This window comes from Thunnus thynnus, chromosome 20, assembly GCF_963924715.1.
Source record: "Thunnus thynnus chromosome 20, fThuThy2.1, whole genome shotgun sequence".
In the NCBI taxonomy this organism is placed as follows: Eukaryota; Metazoa; Chordata; class Actinopteri; order Scombriformes; family Scombridae; genus Thunnus; species Thunnus thynnus.
The window spans coordinates 5,940,643-5,963,115 of NC_089536.1; the positions used below are offsets into that span (position 1 = coordinate 5,940,643).

General features: G+C 39.9%; 1 protein-coding gene across 3 annotated transcripts in view; it reads right to left on the minus strand.

Annotated features, from left to right (window-relative positions):
* The window catches only part of LOC137171587 (PH and SEC7 domain-containing protein 1-like), a 77,654-nt gene that overhangs the window by 13,243 nt on the left and 41,938 nt on the right, over window positions 1-22,473 (minus strand). For 2 of the 3 annotated variants that reach the window (XM_067575599.1, XM_067575600.1), the window contains one exon: window positions 7,436-7,479. In XM_067575599.1, coding sequence (XP_067431700.1) covers window positions 7,436-7,479 — 44 coding nt within the window. Of the gene's footprint in view, window positions 1-7,435; window positions 7,480-13,383; window positions 15,222-22,473 lie in introns of those variants that run through there. The other variant, XM_067575601.1, reaches the window with a different exon arrangement.

A 22,473-nucleotide genomic window follows, 5' to 3' on the forward strand; every position in this document is an offset into this window, starting at 1 on the left:
GGCATCTTTACCCGGGGGAGGGGAGGGGAAGGGGGGGGGGCAGACACATCACTGCTACTTCTTCCTCCTCTTGATACTTACAAGAAGTCCTCTTTGCAACAAAAATTAAGGTTTTGCATCAAGAGAGGGAGAGAAGGGAGGCTCCTTCAATCAATTTCCAATTAAAATCTCAAATTAGCAGCTACAAGGATGAATGGTGATAAAATATACCTTATAGAACAGTAAATATCAGTCACTTTAAAAGCAACATGATGGAGAAGCCTTTAAAAACACTCATCAAAGATTAAGTGGACCTGGTGGTGAGACTCAGCAGATAATCTGTTTTTAGGTAAAGATTCTGTTATAAATTACTGCTGCTGTTTGTAATCATATTTTTTCCTGGTAAAATTTATTTTAAATTTGGAAACCTTTTTTTTGCTGTTCACTGCATTTGTTTTATTATTTTATGTTTGCACCTCTTGTGCACCACTTTGAAATGGGTCATTTTGATAAATACTGTATAAATGAACTTTCTATTATTATAATTCTGCAACCTGTATAGTGATATTGTTGTATAGCTGGACTGAATTGTACACTGTCCACCTGTTGTGCTTGAGTGGTACTGTTACTTTATTTTCCTTTTTTTTTGATGGACTATAGTTTGATGTCATAGTTCTTTAAATATTTATTTACTTTCTATTTTGATTTGTTGTTTTTCCTTTTTCCTTCAGCCTCTGACTCTATAACGCTGTGAGGCAGCGACGCTGCAGACCAAACTGCAGAGTAATCATCTCTCCGGTGGTGAAATAATACGCTGCTTATTATGTAAATTATTAGGAAAGTGCTTCTTTGTGTTTCTTGATCTTTAATCCAATGCTTTTTTTTGTAAACTGCTTACATGAACCGCTGCAGTTAAATGCTTTATATTAAAGGTTAACTCCTAAACTTGAAAGATTTATTACAACTTGGATGTTTTTTTCATAGTTGTGGCCGTAATTCCTACTGTATCTGTAATAATAACATACCGTAGTAGAGAAATCTGAACGAGAAGTCAGTCAATCAAAGAGGTTATAAACAAACTCCAGATTAGCCAAATTTATTCAAGTGTTTACATTTAGTTTTACCTTTGAAGTGGTTTAGATAATCTGGATTAATTATTGGCTTTTATTACAACCTGTCTGATCATCTGACAGCATAATCTCACCATAACTGATAGGAATCGTGGTAAAAACTACAAAAATGTTGTAATAAACCAAAATAATTCTGTACATCTAATAAAAAAATAGTATTAAAGCAGCTCACCTAATGTTTGAAACTGGAGCCCAGGTATGTCTGAGGCTGTAATATAGTTTACCAGACTACTTTCTTTATCAAACCAAGTTTTCAGGTGCGGCTGCTGGAGTCGAAGTTTCTGTGCAGGCTGCACATCGCTCGTTAGAGACGGGCCTTGAGGAGCCATCTTTGTTAATGAGGATTCTGATGAGCGCCGGCTGCCTTCAACTGCAGCTTTCATGCTAACTGCTCTCATGTGAAGTCTGTATATGTGTATATTTGTCTCTTTAGACTTGTCTTTTCTAACTTTCTTTCCAAAAAAGTGACGAGTATACTTATATTGTTGTTTAGAAGAAGATAAATCTGGTTTTACTTTCTATTTATTGACCCTTGTAATTTGTATTTATCTTTTAATCTTGACTTCTAGCTGCTTTTTCTATTTTTAATATTTTTTTTGCCATTTTTTAATGTTTTATCTTTATCTATCCATATTCCTTACTCTCTGTTTTTGAGTAGTGCTGTCCAAACATCATTATTATTATTATATATGTATAAAAGTATATTATAAATAGTGAAAGAGAATAAAGATTTCTACTCTGTTTTTAAAGATTGACAACACTCACAATACACATCGCTACAGCAGTGATAATCCCATTCTCTTCTAAATAATCCCGTACAATGCAACGTGTGCGTCCTTTTAGTGTTTTTAAAGGGATTTGTCACATTAGCAGATGATACGATGCTTTAGGCTACAACAGCAAACGTCTCTGCATCTGCCCGGTGAGGAAACGTGGCGATTCCACTTGTTACCTCACCAGGCGGCACCCATGCAAAAAGTTCAGCCCGAAAATAGAAAAAAAATGGCTGGATGCTGAACCCCCCCGAGACCCCCGCAATGAGTAACCAACAGTACATAACAGCAGTTAACCCCCATGCAGGAGCCAGAGAGAGACAGAGAGGCAGAGACGGAGCCAATGAGCATGTAGCCTGTTGCCTGGTAACTGCCGGCCTGCCTGAATCCCTTCTACACAGAGACAAAGTCGAGAGGAGCTGGAGAGAAGAGGGAGGCGGGGAGGCGGAGGGGAGGGGGGGGGTTGGATGGAGAGAAGTGAGGAGACAGAGACAGAGGGGGCGGTGATGGAGGGGGGGGGGGGGGGGGGTGAAAGAGGAGGAGAAACAAAGACAAAGCTGATCCTTCTCAGATGGCAGAACGTCATCAACAATCATATGAGCGAGAAAGGAAAGGAAACAGGAAGCGAAGAGAGGAGAAGAGAGGAAAGGAAAATACAGAAAAAAGGAAAGAAAAGAAAAAGAAAAGACAGGAAAAGAAGAGAGGATAGAAAAGGGAAGGAGAGGAAAAAAGGACAGTAAAATAGAGGAGAGGAAATAAAAGAAAAGACAGGGAAATGAAAGGACTGGAAAGGAAATGAAAATAGGGGAAAGACAAGGAAAGGATAAGAAATAAGGAAGGACAGGAAAATAAAGGAAAGGAAATGACAAGAAAGAAAGTGAAGGGGGAATACAGAAAAGGAAAGGAAAGAATATTAAAAGAAAGAAAAGACAAAGAAAAGAAATATGATTATAGGAGAGAAAAGTAAAGGAAGTGAAATGAGAGAAAAGAGAGACAAGAAAGATGAGAAAGAAAGGAAAGAAAAAGAAATGACAATGAAAAGAGAAGAAAAGAAAGGAAGAGAAAGAAAATGAAATGTGAAGAAAAACGTGAAGGAAAGGAAACAAAAGAAAAGTACGGAACAAGAAAGAAGAAGGAAGGAAATGAAACGGAACGAGAGAAAAGAAAGGTAGAAAAATGAAAGTAGAGAAAGAAAAGGAAAGAAAGACGATTAAAAGAAAGAGGAGAGATGGAAAGGAACTGAAATGAGAGAAAACAAAGGAGGAAACAGCAGAAAAGAAAACAAAGGAAAGACAGAAAATAAAAGACAGGAAACGAGAAGAAAAGGCAGGAAAGGAAGGGAGCAGAAAAATGGAAGTGAAGGAAAAGAGAGAGGAGGAGAGGAAAAGAAAGGAAAGAAGCTGCAAACCAACTTACAATCTGTGTACAAATAACACCAAACACCAATTTAACGCTGCATTTTTAACCTTTTTACATGTAATTTAACGCCGTTAGTTAAGTTTAGGTACAAAAACCACCTGGTCAGGGTTAGAAAAGATTACGTTAATAAAATGACACTAAAACACTAAAATGAAATAAAAACATCAAAAATGCTGCACATGACAGTAAAAATGTCCAGTTGGTGGTCTCGAGGAGTGCTCTCCTCCTCTCCATCCACCCAACCCGCCTCCTCCTAATAAGCCAAAAATCACCTTATAAAAGGAGAGAAAGTCGTATTATATAACGTCATTTCTCTGGGAAGGATTGACGCATCACCTGCACGCAATTTTAAAAGTGTTAAGTCGTGTTATTTGTGCACAGATTGAAGAGAACGGGCTGGAAAATGACAAGAAAGAAAAGGAAAAGGAAATGGAACGAGAAAAAGAAAGTTGAGGAAATAAAGAAAGACGAGAAAGACAGAAAAGAAAAAGGAAAAGGAAATAAAGGAAATAGAAATACAGGCAAAGAAAGGAAAGGATGTTGAAGCGATGTGAAGAGGCGGCAGGTTAACGGTAAACAGGTTGGCCACATGGAAGAGGTGCATGCTGGGTTCTTTGTGCTGATGTTGCTGCATCAGTAGTCAATAGAAACACATTATCTGTGTCACTGTATCAAAAAACACTCCACAGTCAGGAGAAAGAAGACATTAATCCGTCAATACACTCTCTTATACACGGCTTTTATTCCTTTTTCATATTCATACCATTCAGATAAGGGCTTATTAAAAATAGATTTCCTATTTCTATTCATATATACAGTATTTATAGTATTTTTAAGCTAATTTGTAATCTAACATATAGATTTCAAGTATCTGTGCTGTTTAAAGCCATAAAGTGACTGAAATGGTTTGTCAGTTAGTTGATTGACAGAAAATAAATAGTAATTTATCAAGAAAAATGATTCAAGCTTCTCAGATGTGACAATTAGTTACTTTTCTCAGTTTTCTATCTGTTTTATGTCATTAAAATTGGCTTTAAACACGTGTTTTTATGCTGCAGTGATTCGTTAATAGTTAGTTGTTTAATCAGCTAATCAACTGATAGACAACATTTACTGCAAACAATTTTGATAATCAGTTAATTGTCATTTTTCAAGCAAAAACATCAAACATTTGCTGGTTTCCAGTTCCTCAAATGTGAGGATTTGCTTCGTTTCTCAGTTTTCTGTCTCTGCAAATGACTTAATTTATTTCATTACTGTTTTATTGCTATTTGTTTTCTATCTGTCTACCTGTCCATACTCCTTTTACTGTGTTTTTTAAGTAGTGCTGCACAACTAAACATTATTATTATTTATTACATGATATTGTATATATGAAAGTGTATTATAAACAGTGTAAGTAAAAGAGAATATGGATTTGTATTCTGTTTTTAAAGATTGACAATACTCACAATACACATCGCTGCAAAATATCAAACACTTGCTGGTTCCAGTTTCTCAACTGTGGGGATTATTTGATTAATCGATTAGTTTGCCAACTATTTTGATAATCATTTCATTAATTTGAGTCATTTTTTAAGAAATAAATCTCCAAATTCTCTGATTCCAGCTTCTCAAATTTGAATATTTTCCATTTTCTTTAGTCTTTTCTAAAAGTAAACTGAATATTTTTGGGTTGTGGACAAAACAAGACATTTGAAGACGTCATCTTGGGATTTGGGAAACAGTCGTCAACATTTTTAACAATTTTTTGACATTTTGTAGACCCATCAACTAATCGATTAATCGAGAAAATAATCGTCAGATCATTTGGCAGTGAAAACAAACGATAGTTGCAGCTACTTTTCTCAGTTTTATTTCACTGCAAGAGACATAAAAAATTTAATATTTGTGTTTTCGTCTGTTGGTCGGACAAAACCAGCAATGTGAAGACGTCACTTTGGGCTTTTCTTTTCATAGTTTTAGGACATTTTAACCTCTAAATAATTTATTTATGAAATGAAAACATTGGTAATGGTGGAAAAAAAAACGTCAGTTGCAGCCCGATGATGCGAATGGATGGAGAACACTCTGCTCTCCTCCTGCAGGTGAGAGGTGGCGACGGCAGACAATAGCAAGATAGGATGATTAGAGCCATTGAGGGAGGAAGAAAAAAAAGGGGATTAGCAGAATAAAAGGAATAACAGAGCAGATGGGTCTCGTCTGTCTCTCTTGCTCATCTACAGTACAGCAGGCCTCCTCCTCCTTAAAGACACGCTCCTCATATCCTTTTCTGAAATGATTTTCCTGCCATTTTCACCTTGTTCTACCCAGATATCTGTATCTCTTCCTGTATCTCTGACTTGTTGCGTCTCTCTTTCGATGCCCACCACCTCTCCCTCCCTCTGCTCTCCACCCCCGCTCCTGAATGAGGAAGCATGTGTGTGTGTATGTGTGTGTGTGTGTGTGTGTGTACTGTATATGTCTGTGTTGTATCTGTGTGTGTGTGTGTGTGCGAGTGAAGAACATGTGGGTGCATCCAACTGCACCGTCTTTCTCTGTGGGGGTGTGAAATAACATCCATCGCCATGTTTTTGCATTGTGTTGCACGCACCGTGCACCCACACAAACACACACACACACACACACCTGTAAATGAGATGTACACGCCATATTTCACATCCACAGTTTGTATTCATATGATCACAGCAAGCAGTTTGTTTTAGTGTCTGAATATCACACCTCTATCACAGGCCTCTGACCACACTGTTTGTGTGTTTTTTAAAGCCTCAATCTGGGAGTAAATGAGTAAATCAATGATGGGGAGACCTATATATAGAATAAAACAGAGCAGAATAGAAACTGCGATAATAAGACATGCGTTAGGACAAACAGAAGCAGCATTTTCAGCATCAGAATTACTGCAGGAGTGAAGTTTATCTGTCGCAGGCAGTTAGTCTCTGTGTTGTGAACTCCTGCAATGTCCCCTGCGTGATGAAATATGCATCAACTAAGCAAGTGGGGTGTGAAAGCGGTGGCAAAAAAGTGACACTGTTCTCTGCTTCCATCCAAATAAGGGGTTTTCAAAACAGAACTCAACCACAGACTGAATCTATTCTGCTCTATTTCAACGATCTTGGCCGGATAAAATATTAAATGTGAACATGTGCTGCCAAAACCCCCTGAAAAAAACAACAGACTGCTGCGGTGCTGAATCTATTTAATCTTTTAATCTGTAATTCTTTTTTTTGTTTGGAGGTGGATTCTCCTATGCTTGATGGCAAAGTGTTTACAGGTCTAAAAATGACATCTTTTTTTTTGTTTAATTCCCCCGCGTGGCCTCTCATGCGGTGGCAGTGTTTAAATAGCTGTCTATATGTCAGTGGAGATGTTTGAACTGGATTGCCTGCCTCTCTGTGGATCTCCTCCTGGATCTGCTCCTCTGACCACTTTTATTCGGCTGCTTCGGGAGCGCTGCTGCTGCTATTTTTGGAAATGTAGTGGGAGGCTGTGGTCACACCTTTGTACAGGATGCAGGTAAAGAGCCATTTAAACAGAGTTGCCTTTCTCTCTCTTTCTCTCTCTCTCTATTAGTCATTCTCCTTTTCTTGCTTTTCATGTTCACATATACAAAAACCATCATTTACACATACATGCATACAAATATATTTCCTTTGTATATGTACAGTATGTCCATCTGTTAGTGTGTGTGTGTGTGTGTGTTTGCTGCTGAGAGAATACAAGGAGGAAAGAGCAATGCGGTAGCTATGGAGTCGTATCCATGGTGCCGTAACTATGGCAACAAAGCTTGGAAAGCTAGTGACTTAATTGGCGTCTCCGAGGCACTCTGAAACTGTGATCCAGAATAGCAACCCTTGACACACTAATGTTTCCTTCACATGCCAGACAACACTCACGTCATTAGTGAGGATGCTAACAAGTTAATCAATATCCCTTATTGTTTCCTGCCCTTCAGGACAATGTGTGTGTGTGTGTGTGTGTGTGTGTGTGTGTGTGTCTATGTAGGGTGAGCGTGTTTGAGTTAATAATAGACAAAGAGAGGGACAGAAACAGAGTCACAGAGGAGGAGAAAATGACAAAAATAAGAGTTTAAGGTGAATAATATCAACCTAAAGTCGTTGTAAAATTACTCACAGTGTCCATTGAAGCTTCTGATTCTTGATTGAGTTGTAGAGAGCCTGCAGAGAAAAACCAGAATATCACATTTTCAGATAAATATGACAAATAGCACACTGGTTCAAGTGAGTTCAATAGCAGATTTGATCATATTTGACAGGTTGGGAAGGTATACTGTGGTTTTTTCTGTGAAAGCTGCACAGTAAGCAAAACTGGCTTCATTCAATAAATTGTACTCAGAGAAATATCATCCTTTTTTCACGCCGCTCAAACTGCCCTTTGCTTGAGCTTAACTAATTTTCTTTGTCAAACAATCCATCAATCATCCGATCAGTCAACCGTCAGTCTATCAGTTACAAAGCCATTATCCCCCCAAGCACCCGGCCTGTCGATGGATAGACGAGCAAATCAATCAGCCAATTAATAATTTAGACTTTGACGTAAACACATCGACCGGCACGGAGCAAAATTAATTTACAGTTTAGGAACAAGAACATGATACAAAATAAAAAAGAATAGAAACTATAACATGACGAAAACACACATCTAGAAAATCTATTGCAAACAGTTTTGATAATCAGTTAATAGTTCAAGTCTCTCAAATGTGAGGATTTGCTGCATTTCTTAGTTTTATGTCTCTGTAAATGACAGAAAAATGAAATCTTTGTGTCTTGAACTGAAGGTCGGACAAAACAAGCAATCTGAAGACTTCACAGTGGGTTCCAAGAAATCATGATCAGCGTTACACATATTCACATATTCTGACATTTTATTTACTAATCGAATAATCAAATAATCCAAAAAATAAATTAGGATTAAACTGATCATTAGTTGCATCGAGGAGTTGAAACTAAATCCTCTAAAATGCTATGTATCATTTCAAATTATGATAGCGATATACATCATATCATGCATTCTCTACAAAATCAATTGATTGCTTATGGATAAAATAACCAGGAAGTTTTTTTTTATTATTATCACTTTTTGACTAATCCATCAATTTGAATATATCTGGTGAATCAAGGCAAATGTCGTATAAAAATCCAGTATTTCCATAAAGCAGTGCTGCTCAATGTCTGATACAACAAGTGATACTGTATTACTGTAAAAGGCAAAGCTACCTCAGTATAAATGACATTAAAAACTCTCTGACTGCTGATAAATTTATATCTCCCAATAAGGGCTTCTCGACTGGTTGGTTGGTCTGTAAACTGTCAGAAAATGGTTGAAAATGTCAATCACTGTTTCCTAAAGTCCAAAGTCCAACCTCAAATATCTTCTTTTGTACTCAGAAATTCACAAAGAATGGATTGCGGCCGCTGATGCTAGCGCCATGAACTCCACTTGCAGCCGCTATCTGCCTTGTCTCAATGTCCGATTCACAAAAGATATCCACACTAATGATCTTACAGCGCAAACACACCCATGAAGTTTCGCGTCTGATTGCAGTTTTCCATTTGGCAAAGTATAAATGTTGCATTTGTGCCAAGAACACAGCAGGCAGGACGACGGCAGAGTAAAAGAGAAAATCCCGACCACCGAGGTGCAGACGGACTCCTCAAAACTTCAGGCAAGGCATTAAATGTGACAGAGAGAAACATGTTTGGGATTTAATATCTCAGTCTGTCAGTGCTGTTGGTGCGGTTCAGTTACCACCAACTCTCTGAAGACATTAATAATTTCACTCTGACAGCATGTGACTATTAGCCAACTGGTCTTTGTGAACTGGTTTTTACAATGAAGCTCATTTGCATAGAAAGGGGCTAATTTTGCACTAAATATATGCATATTACATAATTTAAATAGGTGCAAATAGCAAAAGATGCTTTGTGAATTAAACAGTTTATTTTTGTCTTATTTGTGCAGGTTTAGCGGCTGCAAAAGCCGTGCAATCCTTTTGTGAATTCGTCCATCTGTTAACTATCATAGAAGACTAAAGAAATGAGAAAATATTGACATTTAAGAAGCTGGAATAAAAGAATTTTAGTATTTTTTCTTAAGAAATTACTCAAAACGATTATCTAAATTGTTGCAGATTCAACTAACTGATTAATCAACTAATTGTTGCAGCTCTACTGCCTGTCCACATGGGTATTTTAACTGTAGCATCACCACCAAGTTAGCCATATCCCTACAGAAGTATTGAATGTAGTCTTCAAGTATACTTATGCTAATTTCTACAAACTTTATTTGGGTTATGTTTATGTTTTTTAACTTCACTCTTGCTCTTTTATACCACTTTTCATCCTTTTTTGGGTCACTGTTTCCACTCTCAGGCGAAACACTCTTTTCATTATCATCATAATCAACCCGCTGATAAAAAAAATGAAACCTACAGAAAAATAAGAACACAGCATGGGATAACAAAACAGGATTTTAATGAGGGAGCTGCGTCTCTGCTGTGAAAAGCTTCAGAGACACGGCACATTTGGCTTCAACTCGCTCAAAATCTGTAGTGACAGTCGAGACCTTTAGACACTTCTCATTCAACAGCCCCTGGTGACATTAGCCTGCGCCGGTTGAATGTGATATAGCCACTTGGTTTCACAGCCAGTCTGCAGCGGAGGAGCAGGGGGAGAGAGGACAGCATGAAGCCATCAGACTGCAGTGTTTAAGACACAGTGGATGCCTCTGACAGACAGCTGTGACAGCTGAGGTGATGGAGAGGACACTTACAGGCAGTTCATCACCACCTTGTTCACCTCTGTATTCCTCGTAGACCGAAACCATACATTCCCTCTAACCATGAGGGGGAAGAAACCTCATACTCAGCTGAAATCGATCATTTTCCATTACACTCCTTTGATTAAAGAACTGCTGCTCATGGTCTTCACTTGAATTCTGCTGTTTTAGGGCTTCCAACCTATTATGAATATCATTGTGTTGCATTGTGACTTCTAGTCAAATTAAATTGGATTTATAATGAGTTTGATTCGTTGTGCCTAATCAGGTTCATTTCCAGAGTTTTCTTTGAAACTTGGCCTAATCATGAATACTCATGAATATTAATAACCAGCCAGCCAAGACCATTACAGATTTAGTTCTGGTTTCCCTGCACTCCACTTTAAAATCTTTAGCATTCACACTATGTTTCAAACTAAATGTGTTCATACATTTTAATAATCACGACAGACAGAAAAACAGCTGAGTTCTCCAGGATGCCAGAGTTGGCCGTTTTCAAAGTAGAAGACAAACTGCTTCTGTAGCAGAAATCTAGTCAACATCAAATATTAAAAGTGAATTTGTTGCTGTAAAAAGTGCACTGATCTGCCACAACAGCCACAGATTCTGCCTGCAGACGTTCATCGCATGCAAATGCAGAAAAACTGCTGAATTTTAAAAAACTCGGGTAGTAAAAAGAACTCAAGAGTGTTGGCTAGAGGGCATTTCCCAACAGTACAACCAGAGATGGAGACAATCCAGGACATATAAGTCTTAGACCTACTGGAATATTGTAGGACTGCAATGTGTTATTGCTTTCTGGATTCATAGATTCATCATTTGGGCAATAAATGTCCGAAAATAGTGAAAAATGCCCAAAAGTGACATTATCAAATTGCTTGTTTAGACCAACCAACAGTTCAAAACCCAAAGATACTCAGTTTACATCACAAAATGCAAAGAAAAGCAGCAAATACCCACAAAAGCAGCAAATTTAGAAGATGGAACTAGTGAATGTTTGTGATTCAAAAATGAAAATAATTTAACTGTTGTTAATAGTTGCAATTTTTCTTTTCAGTCGATGAATTAATCAACTAATCGTTTGAGCTCTAGTCACTAATAATGATGGTTCTCATATTGGTCCACATTACCATTTTCTTTAAGCTTCAAATTTCATTTTTTGATTTTTATATTTTCGTTAATTAAAGTGCTCAATATTACACTGAATTTACATGTACTCCTGTTATCTGAGCATGATTACAATAAAGCACCATGTGACTCCAGAGCGACACATAGGATTGTTTTCTGATCTGTCGCCTCTATTGGCAGTAATCAGCAGGACATCATTTGTCTGTGCTTTCCAAAACTGTTACACATCACTGTTAAAAATAATAAATGATGTTTTATGATGTGACAACACAATGGTGAAGGTCTGGTTAGGTTCAGGGAAAGTTAGTTTGGGTTAAAATGATCACTTTGTTAAAGTTAGAGAAACAACCTCTTCCACTCACTATTTTGAGTAAAAATGCCTAAAATGACATACCCAGATGAAAATGGCTGCTGAACCACAGTGACTATAAATAAACATAAACATAAACAAGTTCTTGCCAGAAAGGAAACCTCCCAAAGTCCCAAAAGAGATGACATGTTTAGGCATCTCTGGTGCGAACTACATTATGAAAACATTTAAACTGATGTTATTTTTGTAAACACAAGGTCTTCCTGATTACAGCGATACCACATGTGTCCATGTTTACGGAAGAGAAGTGATGTAGTGAGGCAAGAAAGGGATTGTTGGCCAACTAGCAGACGCTGGCGTCCTAGCAGAATTAATGAGGTTAAAGTAAGGCGTCCTTCGTTGTCATGGCTACAATAAAAACCACAGGGTTAAGGGTAGGGGATGATCTTAGATATGGAAACTGTCCTGACTCGCAATTAGAAACAGGAAACGAATAGCGGTCTCTTGTGGCAAAGTCCACTGATGGGTTAATGCCTCCATTCACCCCTTTCCCTCCAAATGAGGAAATCTGTCCACATATAAACACGTCATCTGAACTACGTCACCGCTCCGGGTCATAATTACAACGGCTGCTGGATGACATCTATTACTCAAATGTAACTTTAGGTCATTTTTGGGCAACTGACATCACAACCTGTTGTGTTGTTTTTTCTTGGGAGGACAAGAGCAACAGCAGCAAAACAAACCAGGAACTCCACCTGAGTATCCAACCAATTTTCCTCCCAATCCTGCATAAAATATACAAGTTACAATGATATGATGTGTTTGACAGATAATGACGAACGTAACTACATCTTTAACATCCAGTTAGCATATCTCCAATGCTCTTCTCTTGGAAGAACAACAGATATTTCTGTTTTTGCATCACGCTGAAATGATAAATAATAAATATAGCACATTAAAACACTTGTGAAATATAGTAGGTAGTAAATGATGCCACAGGGATCATAAACCACCCACTGTCATACACTATACTGATGGTTTTCCCAACTCTATTAAGTTTCTATTAACGTATTATTGTGCATATACTGTATGTCTATATTTGTGCCTGAGCCAACTGATTTACTGCAAGTGGAACATCTTCATTTAGAAGAAAAAAATCTCCCTCTTACTGTAAATCCTGAGGGAACACGCAGCGCCAACAGCAGGGGGACTCTGTGGGTTTTAAGGTAGAAGACTAAAGAGGGAGGTAAGTAAATAAAAAAAAAGGTAGATGGAGACAGAGTATAAACCAGAGCATCAGTCAGTCCTATTCGTTCTCGAGGCTCATTGAGACGAGGATGGATGTTCGTCACCTTCACCTACTTGCTTCATCAACGTCACCAAGTGCCAAGAAAAGAGAGCCACTAGCCTTGAGTGGTGGCTTCACACAATATGCTGTGTTTAGCTGTGATGTACGTCCAATCAGGCCGGGCAGTGAGCCAATGTGTTCATCAACCTCCCCACACTCCAGAGGTGAACGTATACAAACTGATAAGATGGTAAATTAAACAGTAAAAGTAGAATTTCAGAAATTTGCAATGAGGGTTTGTTGTGTATTAAACATTACAACACTTTTAGACAACAAAAACCCTACAGGACCATTAATAAACCATTAATAAACCATTGATAAACCATTATTAATGTTATGTTGGGTAAGATATGATTTGTTATGATGTGTAAAGTAGGAAAAATGATTCATCTCTAGGTTTTGGAGATTGGTTTTGATGATCAAACTGAAAAGCTGCAGCGTTTTTGTGACTTATAAAAGTAAAATTAACAGGAAATAGCTGACAGTTTTCAGTACCTTCCTCCTCTTTCTGGCCTGTGGGTGATTCTGTCCGTCCTGAGCCTTGCCCAGCAGGTCTGGAAACACCAGGGGTTTGAGCGAACGTGAGCGTGGTGTTCTGGGATAGCGGAATGGGTCCATCATCCGGAAGTCCCGTCCGTAGCGCACAGTGCAGAGAGAGCGTGAGCGTAGGCGCCCTGCCGAGTGCAGGCTGTTAACACCAATCATAGTCAGAGAGGAAGGTGAACGGTTCGCACAGAACGTTGGACTTTATCTGCCAAAAACGATTCAGTCTGTATTTTTAAGTCCTGCAGATTTTTTTTTTTTTTTAAAAGAGTTCATCCAAAGAGATACAAAGTGTGACTTGAGGTTGGTTTGATCTGGATTCTGTCCAGTAGGCTGATGTGCCAACAGACAGATGGAAGTGAATTCAGCTGTTACAGAAAGCAGCTGGCGATCAGTAGAGATCGCGGGGGGAAGCAGCACATCATCAGGCTGCTGTCAGTCAGTCAGCTGCTATCAGCGAGCATCAAACCCCAACAGTCTCGCTCCTTAATGTCTTGATCAACGCTCACCAGGCAACACCGGGGTGCCCACCTGACGCTGAATTATTGATAAGACAGCCATGTATTATACATGCACAGAGGCGACTCCTTTGCTGGACGTCTCCTTATGTGAAGAATTTCTTCTGCAGGTGCAAATCGGTCACAACGAACGCAATAAAATCCGGCGCTTTTTCTCGGCTTGTCTATTAAAGTTTAATGGGAAATAAACTGCAGGCTGATGCATAAAACTGTAACTTCTCCAGAAGCGGGTAAACAAACACACACACATACATACACACACACACACCCTCTCTACATGGTTTTAACAGGATATGAACCTCTGCCAAGTTACCTGAAGGTGACACCTGTCCAGCTGCCACCTTTTAGTGAACGCCAGTGACAACACTTAGAGATGAATCCTTAAACATGCACTCACATACACACACACACATACACAGAGGGAACCAAGCTGACACTCTCACAGATGGTACGAAACACTGGCAGAGGATGAAACAGCTGGGTGCAAAATGTGGAAACAAAGAGTTGAAAAACACACACAGGCATACAATAAGCTCTTTATGCTTATATGGACACAAACACACACAAACCCCCCCCCCAACTCACACACACACACACGTAATAGAGGGAGATACAGAGGGGTGGGAGGGACGGACGGCTGCCCTCGGACTTCAGAGCAGGGATTCCAAAGAGCACCCTCGATTTCGTCACAACCCGAGAGATACGACATAAACAAAATAAATTAAAGACGAAGGGAAGACGACAAAGACGAGGCAGATGAGGATGCAGAAACGCTAAGATTTGGCACAGAAGAAGAATGAACGTTCCTGTTGCTCCCACTGTAAAATGGATACCATCAGTTTTACAGTCACAACGCTGATTGTCAGATTATTTCTCTCTCTCTCTCTCACTTCTCCCTCCTGCTCTCTTCTGTCCATGTGTAGCGGTCCGCTGTCATCGTTCACTCCTCTTCGCCCCTCTCCGTGATCCACTTCTCTCAGTCAGTATTCTCTCTCAGACTCTCTTTGCACCGGTTTTAGTCTCTTCCCCTCACACATTCGGCGGGTGTGGGTGTTTGAAGGAAAAAACGTCGCTCTCCTGCTGCTGCTGCTGCTTCTGCTGCTGCCGCTGATGTCTTTCATACCTTCCCTGTCTCTGTTGATGGCTGGTTTATTTATCTGTTGCAAATCTTTTCATCCAATTCAGCGCTTTTCTTTCTTTCCTTCCTTCTCTCTGCTGCTGCTGCTGCTGCCGCTGCTGCGGAGGCGAGGAAAGGAGAGCTGGCTGCCTGAATCGCAGAGCGACAAAGAAGCAGATAGGGACAGTGCTCTCCGTCTCGCTGCCTCCCTCTCCCTGGCTTCGTCAATGCGTACCTCCCTCCCTCCCTCCCTCCTTCCCTCCCTCCCTCCCTCCTTCCCTCCCTCTCTCCTCCTCCTTCCTTCTCTCAGTCATCACCAGCAAATCACAATCTCCCAAATACCTCTTCCACACATACACACATGCACACTTTTTTAAAAATATACTTTCGATGGCAATTAGTATTCAGCGGTGGTCTTGACGGAGAGACTGGTAAGGTGAGAGGAGAAAGAATCGGTAGCACAGTATGTGTATGTGGAAAGGTGTGTCAGACACAGCATCACTGCTATTAAAGTGTGAATTAAAGGAATAGGTCAGCATTTTGGGAAATTTGCTTATTTGCTTTCAGGGAGTGGGATGAGACAATAGATGTCAGCTTCATGTCTGTATGTTACTACGGAGCTGGATTTAGGACATGGTTAGCATAGCTTAGCCTAGTTTAGCATAAAGACTGGAAACGGGGGAAACAGTTAGCTTGGCTCTGTCCAAAGTTTAAAAATACAACTACCAACACCTCTAAAGCTCACTTAACATGTTGTATCTTATCAGTGAATTTATGTAAAAATGCCGCCTTCAAGTCAAAAGTCAGGGCTTCAGCCTGCTCTGAAGGCTTTGTTTGCAATGTTACCTCTACTTCCCCCTTACGATGATGTCAGATTGTTCACGCCGTCTGTTCTTTAACCTTCATTGTTAAGGTTGTTTCATGGGTTGTTAGCTTTGTCCACTCATATATTTTGGATCGAATTTTGACTTCAACATGTACAGATGTATTTGAGAAGTTGACATTTTGAGTAAAGAACAAGAAAAAGAGCCAAAATCCAACTACTATTGTTTGTCTACGTAGCCTCCGGAGCCGGAGGAAGATCCTGGGAGCTAATCAGTCAGAACAGAGTGGGCTCATCGAGAGGAGGGTCTTAAAGAGACAGGAGCTAAAACAACCTGTTTCAGACAGAGGCTGAACTGAGGGGCTGCATAAAGGGCCAGTATAAGATAAATAAGGAGTTTTTAACTGTAAATCATGCAAAGATATTCCAGTCGAGCCCCAGAATATAAATACAGACCTGAAAATGTGCATGATACGTCCCCTTTAACCAGCACACTAACTGAATTGTAAAAACGGTAATTTTTGGTAGCAGAGGAAGTTACAAGATTGAACTACTTCTTGGCACAGTTGGGTGCCGTGACGCTGCCAGGTTTGGTGCCAAAACTGGTGCTCATTGAATGTACCTTGAAACCCGTTAATTATCTAGTTTTAGAACTGTTGGTACAGTAGGCGTATTTATGGATTTTGGACAGAATCAGACTGGCAAGAAACAAGCTGTAAACATTATCACATTTTAACTGGATTACCTTCTTAGCAAGTAGCTGCCTAGTTTCACATTTTTTGAGTATCTGTCCACCTGAAGAACTCTACTTTTAGTCCTGTTTTGCTCCACTACAGACCCTTTCACACCTACGTCGTTTGGTCTGGACTTTCAGACTTTTCAGTTTGATCTGAACCAAAATTACAGGAGTGAAACCTCCCCGGGACCATGGTCTGGACCAAACAGCTGAACCTTAGTCCGACGAAAAGAGGTGGTCTTGGTCCGGATCAAACTGAACAAACATTATTTGGATGGTTCAGACTTTCAGACCAATTACAGGAAGTTCTGGCAGGCTATCATCAGAACCGGAAAAAGAAAAGAGTTGAGCACATGGGAAGAAGAAAAGACCAAGTTATTAATTGAAATATGGTCCGACAATGTTATAAAAAGTCAACTGGAAAAGACCCATAAAAATGCCGACACTTTCCAGGTATTTTCACAGAGGATGAGAGAAACAGGATATGAGAGGAGGGGAGAGCAATGCCACCTGAAGACAAAGAAACTGTAGTATTTATAGTTTAATAATATAATATAGTGGCAACGAAATGAATCTGTTTATTCATCTTTCTCCATTAATTCATATGGCGATAAAAGGTTACCTGCCGGATTGACAACATGCCTACGTCAGACGCACGCCCGTCTACAAACCAATCAACATCAAGTATAGAGAGACACAGACCACGTAGGTGATGACGACAGGATGTAGGTATATCATGTAAAGTTCTTAAGTGCGCTTGCATAATTGCAATGTGAAACCAAAACTAAATGTATATAATGTAACAAAACATGAACCTTGGTTTGGACTTTCAGGTGTGAAAGGGCCTGTTATCACTAGCTAGTGGCTAACTGTGTCTCTCTGCTGGATGCTGGATGCTGTCCAGGTGGTTTACAGCAGGTCAATCACTGCCAGAACCACAACAGTAAAGTTAAAGGCTGTAAAACCAAAACAATAAGCTGAAAGATGCTAAAATGTTCTTTAGAGCAGCGTAAATCTACAGAGTCAGGTGATTCTTTCACATTACATGTAGTCATTTGATCCATTGTTGATATAAAATTATTGATTGTAGCTGTGTGCTTGACATCAATCATCTCATGTCACTCTTGGAAAGAAAGCAAATAAGTGTAAAATTCCCACAATGTTGAACTTTTCCTTTAACTCACATAAGGTCATTCACACCTTTGTAAACACGCACTGTCGATTCTTTCTCCTCTCACCTGTACAAACACGCAGCAAATTATTCAACTATATTTGCACTTTTCCTTTTATTCTGGTCAAAAGCCTCTGATGATTAGCTTGTTCAGACTTTAATGTGTTCTAAAAAGCTTCACATCTAGCATCAAGCCTACAAAAAATTACCTTATCACAGCACAAAGATTTACAGCATTTCTGAGTCACCATGATGGTTAAACCTCACATTTTCTCTGCACTCGCTGAAACTATCCCCACCTCGAATCAAAATTTAAAAAGCAACCACACATAACCTCTGCAGGAACAGTTTAAATGTCTTATCGAGGAGTAGAGCGAGAACTGACGTGGAGCCAGATCTCAAAATTCCTCTCGGTGATTACAGCAAACAGAAAAAAGTAAACAAGAGCCGTAAAGAGACAGAGTGAAAGCAGGAAAGAGAAAGCAGGACGACGGAGAAAACCGAGCATCTGACAGGAACCTTTGCTTACAAGACAAATGAATGAGGTGTTTCCCCGAGAGAAATTTGTCAAATAGAATTATTGACTTTAGAGTGAGTAACAGGGACGGCGTGAAGAGGAAAAAAATCTGAGGCTACAAGAGTGTGACCGGAGATTTAATGACTGTGTCAATCACAGACCAAGGACATTGATAAGACTGATCTATAATCAAAACTAAAATATTCAGTGCTCAGGTTCAAAATGTCATCCTAAATGTATATCAAGCAGACTGAGAGGAAAAGGGTGGGAACATTTTTTTTTACAAATCACTTTATCTGCTGTCTTAAAGAGGACTAGCACTTACTCCTTGACACATGATAGTGTGAAAAACACTGGATGAAATTATACTTTATAACCTTTATGCTGAATATTATATTATCAGTTTCCATGCTGTGTTTCTGTAATTTTGCCGGTCTGTTTCGCACACATCTATTACATGTTCTTATGTTCTCTATTAAATCGAAAATGTTTTAAAAACAAAAGTTAAAGGAAGCGTGAGGGTGCTGTGACACTCTGCTGTTACACTCGGGGCAAAATCCAGCAAGAACAAACATAAGAAAAAAAAGAAAAAGAAAGAAGGGGGAACAGTTCCTCCCTCATGACCGGCGTCTGTCTTAAAACATACACCATCAGGATGGACATGTTGGCGAGCTGAGATGTGAGTGGTGTCCCCCACCGGCGTCTCTGACTCTATCAGGAGGGACAAGAAAGGAACATCATCGAGCCGGAGGGAGGGGAGAGGAGGAGGGGGGGGGGGAGTGGAGCCAACCTTTGACTGCAACACCCAAACAACCTGCATCAAGGCGACATTTCTGTCACCGCCTCTCCGACTGTCTTTGTAGTCTTTCCCTGACAATTATCCTTCCTCCGGTGCTAACCGTGGGCGGCAGCAGCAGCAGCAGCAGCAGCAGCAGCAGCAGCAGCAGCAGCTTGTGGGCCTGTGGCTGGAAGCTCGAGTCCCATAAAAACCATCAAGCTGCCCCCAAGCAAAGCACTTAACCCCGAATTACTCACATGAAGCTGGGTCACCGCTGCTAACAAAGAGCAGAGAACACCTGCTCACCAAAAGCAAACTGTAAAAAGCAAAATAAATGTCATTTTTGTGTTATACCTTATGCCCTCTATCAGTTTTCCAGTCTGCTGTCAGTCTCCCACTCCCTCCATCCCTCCCTCCCTCCCTCTCTACCTCCCTCTCACTCAATATTTCACATCCTGTCTAAATCTCTCCTTCTGTCCCTCATGGAGACTTCAGACAGCTCGGGGAGAGGGGGAGTGTATCCACAGCCACTCGTCTCTGCTGACCTAAGCAGCTGTCTCTTTTTCACACTCGGTCTCTCTCTCTCAGCCCCCTTTTACCCTCCAATAGTACCACATTTCTTGTTTTTGTTTTGTTTCATTTCAGAGTAGAAATGTGTGAGATTTATATCTCAATCGATGTCTGCTTTTCTTGTGCTCCATCACCGATCAATGTAGCATTGGCCGCTGCAGACGGCAGGTGTTGGATATGTGTTCCAATAGAGAGAATTCAATTATTTAAGTGGATATATCAAGACTGACCTTTCTTTGATCTATATTAAGCTTATTTTTCTACATTTATCAGCCCAGTTAGATTGAAATATTAAAGAAATGAAGAAATAAATCAATTGGGATCATTACGAACACATGTGCAGACTCCATTCTTCTTCTTTTTTTTTCTTTCTCCTGTTCCTGCTTCAGTGCAGCACCTTATGATTTTTGTTAACGGAGTAGAAAAAGGCAGCTGCACTGTTTTACTTACAGTTGATCTCTCAGCAGTGAAATGAAGAAACACAACAGCACTGAGCACTAAACACTCGGGTCTCTAACTACCGGCCAGATCCAACCAGCGGGGGAATATTTCTAAAGCTCCAGAGCAGCAATTCTTTTATTTCCATTTAGATTTGTGTCTTTTACTTTAGATGAAATATCCAAACAAGGCAAAATCAAAACCAAAAACCCAATAATTTAAGGGATAAAAGCTGGTGATATTCTACATTTTTGTTGCTGTCAATGAGTGCTATGAAAAGACCAAAACCAACGCTGTGTTAGTCCGTCTCTAAATAATTTGCAGTTTCCCCAGTTTGTCTGTGAGTCTCAGCTCTGAAGACATAAAACTTTAAAAACTGGTCACAATATATAGTTTCATTATATATTTAGATATTCGATCAATCTTTTTTCTCTGATTTCAGCTTCTTAAATGTGAAGATTTGTGGTTTTGTTATATATAACAGTGAACTGAATATCTTTCGTTTTGGACTTTCGTTGGTTGAACAAAAAACATTTGATTGAATCTTAGCTGTGGGAAATTATAACATATATCATTTTTACTGTTTTCTGACAATGCACAGGCTAAACGATTAATCAACAAAATAACAGGCAGATTAAAACGATTAACCCTAAGTTTCATTTTGGAACATTTAACCTGGTGCACAGACAGTTTTGAGAGAAGTGGGCTATTCATTATATTTTCATGGAGTTTAATGTGACTGCTTCCTGTCTCATCTGCAAGGAGGAAAATGTAGTTTTACAGGAGCGAAATCACTTTACACAACAGAGAAGGGCGGGAACAGAGGTGTCGCTCTGCTTTCGAGTCTAAATAGTTGAAATTTATTGTTAAAAACTGATTTTATTTCAAGCAGGCACCCGGGGAGTGAACCTGGCCTGTGGCACTCAGGTAATTTGAGTTTGAGCTTTGACACCTGTTGTGGATATTTCCGAGCGATGTTCAACACTTCAGTGGAGAGAAGCACACAGGAGGCTTTGATGTCTGAGGGCTGAAGATGTTTATGATGATCAAGGAGAATCGTAAACAGCGAACAGCGAAGTTGTTGTAACTCGGACGCTGTCTCTTTCCGTTCAGTCTTCTGAAAGTCTGAGTCTTTTAACCCAAACAGATCGGCCAACAATATGAAAAATGAGTCTAATTGGTTCACTAGTTTCCAAACAAAGGACTGCACTTTACCTGTGACATCTCAAGTCACGTCGCGTTGAGCCTCAGGTCATTGTCAACACATTTTGGCTACACGTTCCACCTATCTGCGTTGTCTAGAAGGGTCCTCTCTGGTCTTGTCTTACCATGGCGATGCTGATATACTCTTTATCAGAGAGGTTTCTGCTTTCACCAAAACATCACAGACAGCTGAGGTCTCCAGGAGAGATTAAGAAATACAGCGTGACCTCAAGGCTCAGGTTTGACCCAATTTATCACTCAATTTGTAACCCCTAAAGACACTAATACTGTAAGAAAAAACAAAACTGTTAACATTTCCTCTCCGAACACACTGAATATATTGTTAAATAAATATATTTCTAAATAGCAACATCTATTTAACATCCTCCTCTCACGCCTCAGACCTGACCTGCTTGTCTTTGCTCTGGCTGGCGTCGAGCCGCCGAGCACTGGCGTCTACACCTCCTGTGCAGATTTCAGACATGCAAGAATGATTTCTACTCCTTCATTTACAAAAACAAGTAAGTCATCCGTCTTTTTTTCCCTCACCGTCGACGCTGCTACGTAATCGATAACATCAGTGCACCTAATTACTGTCTGAAGAGCGTGGTTCAGCGTCTGATTGAGCTGTACAACATTTTCATTTCAGCAGAATTCGTTCTCTTGCTCTAATGCGGGCTGGTAACCTACTTCAGTGCATCATTAGTTTCCACTTCAAGCTTTAAGCCCCGAGCAGTGCCGAAGAAGAGAGAGAGAGAGAGAGAGAGAGAGAGAGAGTGAGAGGGAGTGCAAACCTATGTGTCTCTAAGCCTCACAATAAAAGGAAGAAACTTTCCTCTGAAGCACTAGTTCGGGCCGGCAGCCAGGACTTCCAGTTCTGCAGGGAGCTGTGTTAGCTACACAGCAGCAGCTATGTCTGCCATGCAGGCTGGTATGAAGGAGTAAAGGATCATCGAGTTGTTATGAAGGCTTAAAAGCTTATTGCCGGGGCATCAGGATCACAAGTTATAATCGTTTCTCTTTGCGGTAATTAACCAAACAGTGAGCAACTCATCAGTTATGAAGATATTTTGTCCAAATTCGAAGTCCTGTCAACTTTGACAGAAATCAGTAGGCAAGTAAATGGAAAAACAAATTAGAAATTACGCTCTGTCTTTGGTTGACGGATTTC